At 38.6% G+C, this 13257-nt stretch overlaps 1 protein-coding gene across 6 annotated transcripts in view; it reads left to right on the top strand.

The window, feature by feature from the left end:
• Positions 1 to 13257, top strand: part of ADGRB2 (adhesion G protein-coupled receptor B2) — a 468088-nt gene that overhangs the window by 425342 nt on the left and 29489 nt on the right. For all 6 annotated transcript variants that reach the window (XM_088462147.1, XM_088462149.1, XM_088462146.1 and 3 more), the window contains 3 exons: positions 2092 to 2195; positions 4211 to 4313; positions 11718 to 11868. In XM_088462147.1, the coding sequence (XP_088318273.1) occupies positions 2092 to 2195; positions 4211 to 4313; positions 11718 to 11868 (358 nt within the window). The remainder of the gene's footprint in view (positions 1 to 2091; positions 2196 to 4210; positions 4314 to 11717; positions 11869 to 13257) is intronic.

The following is a 13257-nucleotide window of genomic DNA, read 5'->3' as shown; positions in this document are numbered from 1 at the left end:
TCCCAGCACAAGAGGTTTTAGAGTGCTTGAATGTCAAATTCACTAGAGAGCCACAAATGACAGAGGTCCCTGTAGTTCTGCTAGTTGTGGGAGGGGAAAGGAGATTAAAGGAAATTGGAGTTCTATTTGATAGATGACTATTAGTGAAATTTTTCTCATACTAGTTACTGATTGATCAGCAGAACCTACTTGTTAATTTTAAAGAGAATCTTTATTTTTGGAACAATAAATGATATGTAATGGCAATGTGATTGAGTAACATAGAGTAAAACAAAGTGTTTCCTATCATTCTGCCCCCATCTTGGAGTTTAATATGTTCACAGCTCTCTACACAGTAGGAAAGCAAGTATATAGGACAGAGTAGGGGTAGAACGTTTTATTCTGTGCAGAAACTAAACTGTTTAGTGCATGAGGAATGTGACAATATAAATGACATGTAGGTTGTCGCTTAGCTGCTGTATTGTGCAGGCTGTGTAGGTGTGTGTGAATTATGGGGCTGATGCAGTATTGAGCATGCTCCAGTTTAAGCATAGAATCTTGCGTGAAGTGTATGCTCAGAAAACGAGCACACGGAAATGCGAGATTGGCATTCTGAATGTATCTAGGCAAATGCGGCTTATGCTGATTGTGTTAGGATCATTTGCACCTAGTACAGGGAAGATACACATTGATAATAATGACTAGTAGTGAACCTGGGGCATATGTAGCCCATGCAGCAATGTGTGCATATTTAGCTGCTTCCAGCTGTTCATATGTGTGGAAGTACATTCATTTTTACGTACACTCATTTTTACGTACACTTTGGGGCATATGTATCAAAGCTTGATGTGAGATAAAATTGTGAGATATATATCACCAACCAATCAGCTTCTAACTTACATTTTGCAGGCTGTGTTTAACAAATGATAGTTTGGAGCTGTTTGGTTGGTGATATATAGCTCACAATTTTATCTCACATCAAGCTTTGATACATATGCCCCATTTCCTTTACTCTGCACCATTCCTACATGTCGGCATATACTGTACATCTGTGTAGGAAAGCTCGTAGAATTTGAGCATCATTGTAGTAATGAATAAAATATCCATTTTCACCAGTTTATGCACCAGTTTGGAATGGTGATAGAACAACAAGTAAATTACATTATCAGAATGTTTACAACAGAAAAGAGATTTTCAGGAGATGAGTTATGACCTTAATAATAAATTGTCTTTTCATTTGGTTGAATAAGGGCAGGGCTGCACGTGACAGGGACAGTGTAATGTGAGGAATGATGGCCAGCAAGCTGTCCCAGAAAATAGTGGAAGGTGCTGAATAGTGATCCTGTCAAACTGGTGCAGAGAGATTATCATCATATAAAACTCAGCTCAGAAACCTATACCTGCCTCCATTCTAAGCATTAGCTTTCCAGCTCATTTTAAATCCTTTTTATAAAATAATCTGCAAACTATTGAGCTGATTGAGCTGATTTCCAACCGTAATTTGCAAATTAAAATAAAAATGAGTGTAACTGAGAACAATTACAATAGTTTGTAATTTCAGCTTTTCATTTTGTTTCTGCCACTAAAATTCAGGGAAATGAGGACTTGGGCTGGTTTGTCTGGTTTGTAAGAATTTTGTTAAACCCCAATCCTGTGAAAAATCATGATTTAGATCAATCTCAAGATGTAGATACACTGAATCCAGGATTCAGTGTATCTATTGGGTGGACTAAAAGTCTCCACTTATAGGGAAAATTTACGCTTTTTAACAAATTGTCATTTTATTCACAAAGTTCTTTCTACATAAAACACAGAAAGTCAGAAACCCATTAAGAATACCTTTGAAAAGACACATAAAATTAATTACCTAAAGGACTGCTTTCAAAACACAATATGTATTAACACACGTTCATCATGAATAGGATAATTGCATCCATTTGTGTTTTCAAAGTAATGGCCACCATATAGAACATTTTGTGAATTAAGGTTTTTTTTTCTAAAGTGTTTAATTTTCCCTATGTATGGAATGTTTCTATGTTTGGAGACTTTTGGACCACCATGTAGTAGGTGACATTTTTCGTTCAGAGAGCTGACACTTTGCTGTCTTGGCAGGTGATGGATGTCACTGGTTCTCCATCTGTGCCCTTGATGATTGGCTGTGCTGTATCCTGTATGGCTTTGCTCATTCTTCTTGCTGTTTATGCTGCATTTTGGAGGTAAGTTTGTGGTTATACATGATGCTTGCTGTCACAACAACACAGGCAACAAAGTCCAATATTCCACATATAGGAAAATCCAGATGGTATTCTGGCTGTGTAATCAGCTCAGAAAGTATCCACACAGTGCAGTGCAACCAGTTCAGACGTTATCCATGCTGTGGAATACTGATTATTAGCTGTCAGGAGACAATGCAGAGGTAGTGAAGAGTGCAACTGCAGAATGTTGCAGATAACTAATATATATGATTGCCAAGCTGCACATTGTGGGGTGCTTTCATGTTATTGAAGAGAAACTGTCCAGGAAATGTTGATATCAGCATGACATCCCATAAGATGTACACTGCCTAAGTGAAAGCAGGGTAAGCCTACATTTGCTAGATGGCATTAGTAAATACATGTAAACTGGTTTGAAAAAAATGAAAGCTTCTGGATTATTATTAGATCTAGTGTACACTGAATCTTCCAGTGCTAGAATCACAGGACATTTTCTTGAATATTTGATAATATATTAATAATATAGTAGCTGTAAAGCCAGAATATCAAAAACAGAGAACTATTCAAGTGAACTTTGATTTGAAGGAGGAAAGGAGTATTCAGGAAATGGAAGAAGTAAAAACAGTAGAGATGGCCATTGGTGGGTACCCATTGATGGTCACCAACCTAGATTGATGGTTACACCCACCGATGTTATCCCTGCTATATTACTTACTGGGCAGTGAGCCAATGAAAGGTGGGGGTATAGCTTCACGGGTCGTGTCTGGGGCAGAGCTCAGCTCCATGTCCTGGTGCCAGGGAGAAAAAAAACATTGCGGTGCTCTGTGCCATCAATGGCGGAGAACCATTGGATTTGGTGCTTAACCATCAGTAGTGGTTAACCATCTAAGGTTGGTGGCCATCCCTATATTAACGGGACACTTGCTGAAAGCTGTCAGATAAATAAGCCAATAAAGTCAATAGAAGATAATTAAAAAATGGCTATTACTTACTTTGAAGTCGAGACACTATAGAAGATACAGGGCCTGATTCAGCAGTACATGCTAGTGCACTGCTGAATGCAGATTCCTGATGTTTTGGAATCTGCGCAGGTGCATGACCAGTTCTGCGAATCCGCTGGCAGACTGGCAGCAAACTGTCAGTGATTGACAGTCTGCTGCCGTTTGTGGACGGGGAGGGGGTATCAGGAATATAGAATGTGTGTAAAGAGAGGGTGCGCAACACCTGCAGCCTTCCTATCTTTCAGAAAAAGAGTGTCACACCACTCAAAATAAAGTGTCAAAATAGAAACAATCTGAACATAAGATGGCGCTGGAAAAAAAAAAAATAAAGAGTAAAATATTGTGCAAAAAAAGAGAAAAGGTATAAAAGAACCAGACGTTTTACAGCCTCCTTTGGTTCATTTCCTGGCTTCTTCATCTCAACTGCGGCGACCGGCTGCATGACTCCATGGGTCACCTTAGCCAGCCGATGTCCCGCAAAGTATCCGATGCTGCGTTGGACAACTCAGCTCGGATACATAATGCAGCAGGAGGCGTGATGCCTCCTGCTGCATTACTATATCAGCACAGCAGCAGCTTTGCAATTCCGTCTGAAGATGACTCAGGCCCACAGTACTGAATAGTCCAAAATAAAATTAATGACTTTAAGCTATTTAAATCCTTTTTTCCAAGTCTTCTATCTACACGGCTCTTCGCAACACTAAACTACATCTATTAATAACCACTGATGATCTATTAATAACCATCACTGATGATAAACACTACTGACGTCCCTTTCTACTGGGCTACTAAACCTGCTCTATTGAACATCGTGTGACATTTAGACACAGAAAAAATATCCAGCCTGGAACGGCTAATAATAAAATGCAACTTTAGGAAGGAACAATATATTACAAATATAGCAAATTTTCTATGTAGATGGACACTTACTTCATATAACTTAGCTTCTATGTATAACCTCATATATTATTTTATAATGCATTGCTCTATATATGCTTAATTTCTCTTCTATCCTAGATTCATTCGTTCTGAACGCTCCATCATCCTGCTTAATTTCTGTTTGTCCATCCTTGCTTCCAATGTTTTGATTTTGGTTGGACAATCCCAAGCACTCAGCAAGGTGAGATAAATTGTTTGTACAGAACTCGTGCTGTGATCAGGTTAGGTCACTAATAATGTTATGTAAATGTTATTATCAGATACAGTAAGTAAGGAAATTATAGGTACATGTCTAAAAGAATGGTTCACATAAATAATATGGTCAATAATATGTGAGAATGTATGCGCTTAATGGATACACAACATCAGGGCTGATGTATAGTTGGTGGCATTTTGTTTCCGAATTGCAGGCGTAAACTGTGACCAAAGAAAAAAATCACATTTATAGATCTGGATGTATCTCAAAATGCTTACAGGTCTTTATATGTGCCGATTTTATGCCTAGAAAAAACAGTAATATATGTGCCAAGTCGACAATATCTTAAAACAGCAGCATAAATATCTAATGTGTCTTGACAGATTAGTAAATGCTAATATTACAGTACCAAATTTGTACATAATATGGTACTTTAAGAAAGTGTATTATACATAAGACAACCTGTCTGTGTCTGGACAGTGCTATTAATAAATACTAAAGTTGTATTTACCATGTAAAATACAATTAGATACAGAAGCAAATACAGAATAAAAGTACTAATTCAGGGCCTGATTCAGAGCCGCTCGTTTGCTCTGAGCGATGTTCGCACAACTGCGCATGCGTATGGGTCGTAATGTGCATGCGCAAACCAGTCATTGCGGTCGGAAATCGTGCGCTCGTAAAACAGCGAAGGGCTGCTAATTTGATTGACAGAATGTACTGTTTGTGGGTGGTAACGGGATGGTGCTTGAAAACGGGGGAGTGGAGATCCGAACGCAGGCGTGCCTAACGGTAAAAAGGGCGTTTAATGGGAGTGCATAATTAGTAAAGGAGCGTCATCGACCGCGTCACTTGGTTGTCTTTTAGCCTGAACTGCTCGCAGTGATAGCGGTAAGAAAATCCTACCACAAATACTGCGAGTAGTTCTGATGCCTTTCGATGTTCCCGAGTAATCTAATAAATACCGGAGATGACATGTGATGCGAACGGCAAAGGGGCGTCTTTACAAAATAGCGAGCGCATTTTTCGAACGCTCGCTCAGACATAGAGGCATCAACACACCGCAAAGAGCGAGCGCTCAATTTAAATATCCGTCCCCTTTTTAGAACGACCGTCCGCAAATAGCGTCCGGGTCTGAATCAGGCCCTCAGTTCAATTAAATACAAGAGACCTAATGCAAATATCATTGAAATAATGTAAATAGATTGCAGCAGCCACACTAATAATTTATATAGTATCTGTGGGAGGGATCATGATGTCCTCAGCCAATCAGAAGAGGCTGACAGGTGCATATGTCTGTGATTTGGCCTGCATGAGTCAAATTTGCATAAACACAACACTACTGGACGTGGTCTACACTTGCATGCCCCCTGTCTCTCCTGAATTTGCCTAAGTATACGGAATACAATAAGCACAAGATGCGACTGAATCTGTATACGAGCGGAAGAATTGGATTTTATACACCAAAAAGGAAAAAAGACGCTTATGTCCAACTGTATATCATGGCCATAGTGTGTTGAAGGAGTGTGACAACTGTGTGTTAAAGAAAATTACTATGAACACATTCATCTTGGTACATTTATTACTGTATACCAGGAAATAACCTGCAAATAATAATGTGTGCTTTGAGCCCCATTACATGTACACTCCATCCTCCGATCCGTCTGCTTTCAATCCTTTCCTCCAATGCTTTTTAATCAATACCTGTATTAACTTACATGCTCAGTAATGTGCTGCCAGTTATACAATAGATCAGCCATGCTGGGGGCTAGAAAAGAAAATCGATTTGGAAATGGAGTAGTGGGTACTGATATGCATATTTTTCTTTTTCGTTTATTCCACACACAAAACAGAAAGATTAATGGATTTGCTGCGAAAATTCTTTTAGCTACAGATGTTTGATAGCTGCAGTTCAGTGTTATCACTATAAATATTTATTTGTGAAATTTATATTAGTGCCATCCCAAGTGCTGGTTCATGCTGCCACACTTCTAGTACACCAAACTCAAACTAATTACTATTACATACTTCTATTGCTATTACTTCCTCCTAATTGCTATTACATTTAGTAACCCTCTATGCTCCTGACTGTCTTTAAATCTACTAGTGGAGTCCTAATTTCTAATCCTTGAATATATTACTACAGTATCTTTACTTCTATTTCACTAGTGGGATGTAATACTTCTACTAGTGGAATCCAAGTTCTCATGAGTACTTACCTGCAGTAATGGCACGCCAACACTAACTAGCAGTACATAAAGTAGTGACACAATTATTTCCTAGTGCTACATCTCATTTTTAGTAGTCATGCAACAAATAGGTTGCTTCTAGTGAAGAGACCGCACAGTTTTACTAGTTGGGAGGGATTTAAAGGGACTATAAACTCTAACATTGTCTAGGTTTCAGTGCCTTTGCAAAAGTTACATATTTTTGATTAATTCTGTGTTAACACTGCCAAACTCTTGCATTGTCAGAGGATTATGACACAGTAAGAGGTCTATTTACTAAGCTGTGTTAGGAGTTATAGTGAACGGAGATAAGGTACCAGCTAATCAGCTCCAAACTGTCATTTTTCAAACATATCCTGTGACATGGCAGTTAGGAGCTGATTTGCTGATACCTTACCTCCGTTCACTTTATCTCCTAACACAGCTTAGTAAATAGACACCTAAGAGCAGTATTCAATTAGCTGCAAAAACGGTAGTTTTCGCCAAAAAACAGGCGGAAACGGCACAGTCGAGAAAAAACTGGAGATAATTTTTTTTCGCTTGGTCTGGGAAGGAGAAAACTTTTCTCCATTTTTATTTTCGCCTGTTGCCGTTTTCGCCTGTTTTTTGGCGAAAACTTCCGTTTTCGCCGCTAATTGAATACAGCCCTAAGACTGAAAGAAGAGTGGTCTTGGAGAATATAAAGTGATTATGGGGAAGATAAAGTAAACAGTGGCAACTAGTCTAAATGATGGGCAGAGAGCCAGAGCTAGACATTTTAGTGCCTAGGGCAGGGGTTTCCAAACTTTTTCGAATCACAGCGCCCTAGAGTATCAGAATTTTTTCCACGGCACCCCTGGGCCAAAAGTTTCTGGTTGAGAATTTCAGAAAAAAATGAAATGTAGTAAATTGTGTCTACAGTATATGTAACCCTCAGGTTAGTTATATGGTGGTTGAGAGAGCTGTCTACATATTTTTTGATTGGCAGTCATTAGCACTGGTTTTGCCTATCACACTGACTAAAAATTATATTTTTGGGTACTGAGGCACCCCTGCAAGTGACCTGAGGCACCCCAGGGTGCCACAGCACCCAGTTTGGGAACCACTGGCCTAGGGTGAAAAAAAGCAGCAGCCCTATAGAGGTGCACAACAAAACTGCTGATGTTACAGATACTGTATATGGTAGGTGTGTGCCCATGCTCGTTGGCACCTTGCGGCTAATTGAATAGCCCCCCTTAGATACATTTGTTTGATGGTCCAGTATTTTACATTCGGACTGAATTAACCAGGAAATTCTTAATTAAACAAACATTTTACATTAATTCACTGAGACAAAAAATAAATTGATAAATTAGTATAAAAAATATCTTCCTATTTAAATGGGTCACACCATTACTTCTAGTTATACTGGCTCTTTACTGCGCTAGGCACTGTAGGTGGATTAGGATCTATATATCTATATTTGGTTTGCTATCTGTTAATAAACAGGAGGCATATATTACAGATAAAAACAGATATTTATTACATACAAATGGATCCACATACAAACATCAAAAGTTGCAATCAGGTGCACATAAATAAATCAGACATATAAAACTGCAGAGATCAAATGACTCTCTTGCTACGATGTATAAGGGTATAACTTGATACCATATCAATGAGGTTCCACAGCACAACGTTCTAATTGCTGCCAATAGTTATGAAACAGTGTGACTTTAAAGTAACAATTTGTTTCCAATGAAAACAGCTGAATTCCGCTATTTAGTGGATAATCACTACTGGCGTCCCAGTGTGATATTAGTCACGCTGAATATATAGGTGGAAAAGGGAAAAGAAATGATAATACCTCGACCCCTGGAAGGCTGTATCCAAATCAATAGTCGTCCTTACTGTGGCTTGTCCGCTCGCTGTTTGAGCTGCGGCTGGATGAAATCAGCTGCCGTGCAGCGGGATGACAGAGCTGTTCACGGAGCGGTGGTTGTAATAGCGGCTGGCGGTATAGTCCGAATGTGCAGTGGAGGAACAGCATTAACCACGGAGCAGTGGCTATAGACCAGCTGGCGGCGGACTCCGGGGACTCAGCGGGAAACCAGAGCAGCCCACGAAGCAGTGTCTGTACTTCAGCCGGCAGTGAACTCCGGGAATGGATCGTCACTTTCCAAAGAACCTCCAAAGTGCAGGTGCAGCAAATGGTGTGGTGCTGTGGATACCTCCAGTGCCTGGGTGATGACGTCAACGTGTTTCGTCCCTTAAAAACCGGGACTTTCTCAAGACTGTGTGCCGGTATTAGTGGCACTTCCTTAAATTCCTCCAGGCATTGGCCATAATTGCTTAATTAATTAGAAACATCAGATAATCATTTTCTTCAATCAATGGATTACTTCATATCTCAGGATAGAAATCTATTTATGTTGCATAGAGAGCTTAAAATGCACATTTATTAAACTGCATATTATCATAAAGAAATAATAATAATAATAAAAAATACATATATTTATATAAAACATTTACAAAAACGCCTCCTGTTTATAATAGTTTAATGGTATCACTAATATACTATACCGTTAAAACAACTATTTATTAATTTTGGTTATTTATTTATTTATTTTTAAATCTCTAGCCACATGGCCTATGTTTTACTATAAATAATCAATACTTCAGATCATAGAGGTATTCTTTAATGTCTGCATACTTTACTGGGATACAGATGGTCTATCTGGAACACAGAAATTATCTTATCTATATAATCTATATCTATATTTCATTAACAAAAATCTGGATGTTGCTTCTCAAGAGAATTTCTACAGTAGAACATATATATATAAAACACTACTTATGGGAACTAGAAATTGTGAAAATGTAAGTGCATAAATGCACCATTGTATGTGCACATATATATATATATATATATATATATAAAAAAAAAAATATATATATATATATACACATCTAACCACAAGATATTAATAAAGCAGGATGAAAACAAATGGAAGAGAATGAGATTAAAACTTAAAAGTTAGATGTCTCTGAGCACTACCCATAGGGAGTAGAAAAGAAACATATATGAATTCCTAAACCTCTCACATATACATATGATTTGATGTAATGCTAGTCGCACGATTTACTATGTGTTTACACGTTAAACACACTCTTTTGTTGCATCTATAGTTGCCTGATAGTCCCGATACTAGCCATGTATTTGTCCTCTGATTTTCAAGTTGGATGTGTATATATATATATACATATATATATATTTTTTTTATATATATATATATATATATGTGCACATACAATGGTGCATTTATGCACTTACATTTTCACAATTTCTAGTTCCCATCAGTAGTGTTTTATATATATATGTTCTACTGTAGAAATTCTCTTGAGAAGCAACATCCAGATTTTTGTTAATGAAATATAGGTATAGATTATATAGATAAGATAATTTCTGTGTTCCAGATAGACCATCTGTATCCCAGTAAAGTATGCAGACATTAAAGAATACCTCTATGATCTGAAGTATTGATTATTTATAGTAAAACATAGGCCATGTGGCTATAGATTTAAAAAGAAATAAATAAATAACCAAAATTAATAAATAGTTGTTTTAACGGTATAGTATATTAGTGATACCATTAAACTATTATAAACAGGAGGCGTTTTTGTAAATGTTTTATATAAATATATGTATTTTTTATTATTATTATTATTATTATTATTTCTTTATGATAATATGCAGTTTAATAAATGTGCATTTTAAGCTCTCTATGCAACATAAATAGATTTCTATCCTGAGATATGAAGTAATCCATTGATTGAAGAAAATGATTATCTGATGTTTCTAATTAATTAAGCAATTATGGCCAATGCCTGGAGGAATTTAAGGAAGTGCCACTAACTACCGGCACACAGTCTTGAGAAAGTCCCGGTTTTTAAGGGACGAAACGCGTTGACGTCATCACCCAGGCACTGGAGGTATCCACAGCACCACACCATTTGCTGCACCTGCACTTTGGAGGTTCTTTGGAAAGTGACGATCCATTCCCGGAGTTCACTGCCGGCTGAAGTACAGACACTGCTTCGTGGGCTGCTCTGGTTTCCCGCTGAGTCCCCGGAGTCCGCCGCCAGCTGGTCTATAGCCACTGCTCCGTGGTTAATGCTGTTCCTCCACTGCACATTCGGACTATACCGCCAGCCGCTATTACAACCACCGCTCCGTGAACAGCTCTGTCATCCCGCTGCACGGCAGCTGATTTCATCCAGCCGCAGCTCAAACAGCGAGCGGACAAGCCACAGTAAGGACGACTATTGATTTGGATACAGCCTTCCAGGGGTCGAGGTATTATCATTTCTTTCCCCTTTTCCACCTATATATTCAGCGTGACTAATATCACACTGGGACGCCAGTAGTGATTATCCACTAAATAGCGGAATTCAGCTGTTTTCATTGGAAACAAATTGTTACTTTAAAGTCACACTGTTTCATAACTATTGGCAGCAATTAGAACGTTGTGCTGTGGAACCTCATTGATATGGTATCAAGTTATACCCTTATACATCGTAGCAAGAGAGTCATTTGATCTCTGCAGTTTTATATGTCTGATTTATTTATGTGCACCTGATTGCAACTTTTGATGTTTGTATGTGGATCCATTTGTATGTAATAAATATCTGTTTTTATCTGTAATATATGCCTCCTGTTTATTAACAGATAGCAAACCAAATATAGATATATAGATCCTAATCCACCTACAGTGCCTAGCGCAGTAAAGATTTTGTTTTCATGTTGTTTTTGCTGTGGAGACTTGTGTCTCTGGGTTTTTGACCAAACCCCTAGTACTTGCAGCAGGCACGTATCATACTACTCTTTTTGACATTGAGCGCTGGGATATTTGCAATTTTGATTGCAAATAGTTTTTTCTAGTTATACTGGCTGCATCCTAGCTTTGTGGGCACATGCTAATAATAATCTTAATTCAGTTGCTGGTACGTAATTAACAAAAAATAGATGACAACAATAGACAAATAAACAGGTTGCCTGATCTGATGCTTGATGAAAAAAGTGTTATGTGCAGATTTATAACTCTGTTGATAAGATAAATGGACGCACAATGCACCAATGTACCATTATCATTGGTGCACCAGCATGTTCCTGCTCCTAACACTGCCCTGTGTCTCTCTGCAGGCTGTCTGTGCTCTCATTGCTGCTTTCCTACACTTCTTCTTTCTCTCTTCCTTCTGTTGGGTGCTTACGGAGGCCTGGCAATCCTACCTGGCTGTTATTGGGCAAATGAGAACACGTCTGGTGCGGAAGCGCTTCCTGTGCCTGGGATGGGGTAAGAAGAAACTCTTTATAGAGCTTTCCTTTGACCATTTTAACACACTGTATTTTTACTAGGTCTACTTTGTTTGTAACTGTGTGTAAGCATAAAAAAAATAATATTACAGTACTTTTACAATGAGTAAAGGTCTATTCACTAACGCCATTGCAAAACTAATACCTTTATGTGTATAAGTGTGAATAGCTATAGGAAATGACATACAGTATTTCTCACACTTGAAGAGAAGGTGTCAGCAGGTTCTCTGTTGATTTTTTAGTGCCTTACTATTCACATGCAGTTTGCTGTATTATATGTTTGCCTTCTAGCCTCCAGCTTGAGTTTGCAGCCATTGTGAATTGAAAATAAGACTGTAATCTCTTATCGGTTCTAAACCATTCTATGAATATTTGTATTCAATCATAGGCACACATGCTCATTTGAAGTTTACTATGTATTATACTGAATACCATTTGTAAAGCTAAAACTCTTACCAGCTTTTCTCCAATCCTGTCTTAGACCCGCCAACACGAACCATTTCAACATGGTCATAATGTTTCTCTCTAGTTTTCCTCTCTTATTTTAAAATTGTGATTTTAACATCAGTTACATAATTATTATTGCTGTGTGGAAATAATGAGTCATGCTAGCTGACTTAAGCTGGGTACATACTAAAATGATTTTTTAAATGATTTGTAATTTTCCGATGGATTGAAACGACAAATTGTTCAAATCATCCAGTGTGTACGCACTATGCGCGCTCCCGCTGCATCGTCCGTCGCATTCTCAGATTTGCTGTACATGCTGCTCAATCTGAGGATGTGACTGACTACCCCATGCCTTTGGATGCGGTGGGGGAACGACGTATCGTGCGGTCGTTCACCAGATCACGTGGTGTGTATGGACTGCCCGATATGTCGTTCCCTCATATCTGCCGTTGACCGGGTACACAGGTCGTCATGTGTGGACCCGGCTTTACTAAGCACATTCTTACAATCGGCAAGTCATTTCCCAACATGATACTTTCAAAATGCGCCACCACAGCTCACATGATGTTTTGTGTCAAATTGCACCTATTTCTGTGCTACGGTACAGCAAGGGGTATTTTTCATCTTCTGGTGGGAGGAGTTGCTCCTACATGCACAAGGATTCAAGAGTAGAGAAGGCTTTTATGGGGTGCGGTGCTTGGCTAGCACATGGCAGAGCCTCCTTTTCCCCCCAATTGCACTGTGTTTTTCCTGTGCTAAGGAGCTGATGTTAATTAGGAGTTGTCCAGAATGAAATCCCTGATGCTGGATGCACATTTATATGCCCAGAGATACCAAGAAATACAAATACTCAAGCACACAACAGTTGCACATATAATAAAATGCCATCGGGCTAATTCTGAGTCAGAAGCAGCCACGT

Source organism: Taudactylus pleione, unplaced genomic scaffold (assembly GCF_031769625.1).
Source record: "Taudactylus pleione unplaced genomic scaffold, aTauple2 ptg001153l, whole genome shotgun sequence".
Classification (NCBI taxonomy): Eukaryota; Metazoa; Chordata; class Amphibia; order Anura; family Myobatrachidae; genus Taudactylus; species Taudactylus pleione.
This window is presented reverse-complemented; position numbering and strand designations above follow the sequence as displayed.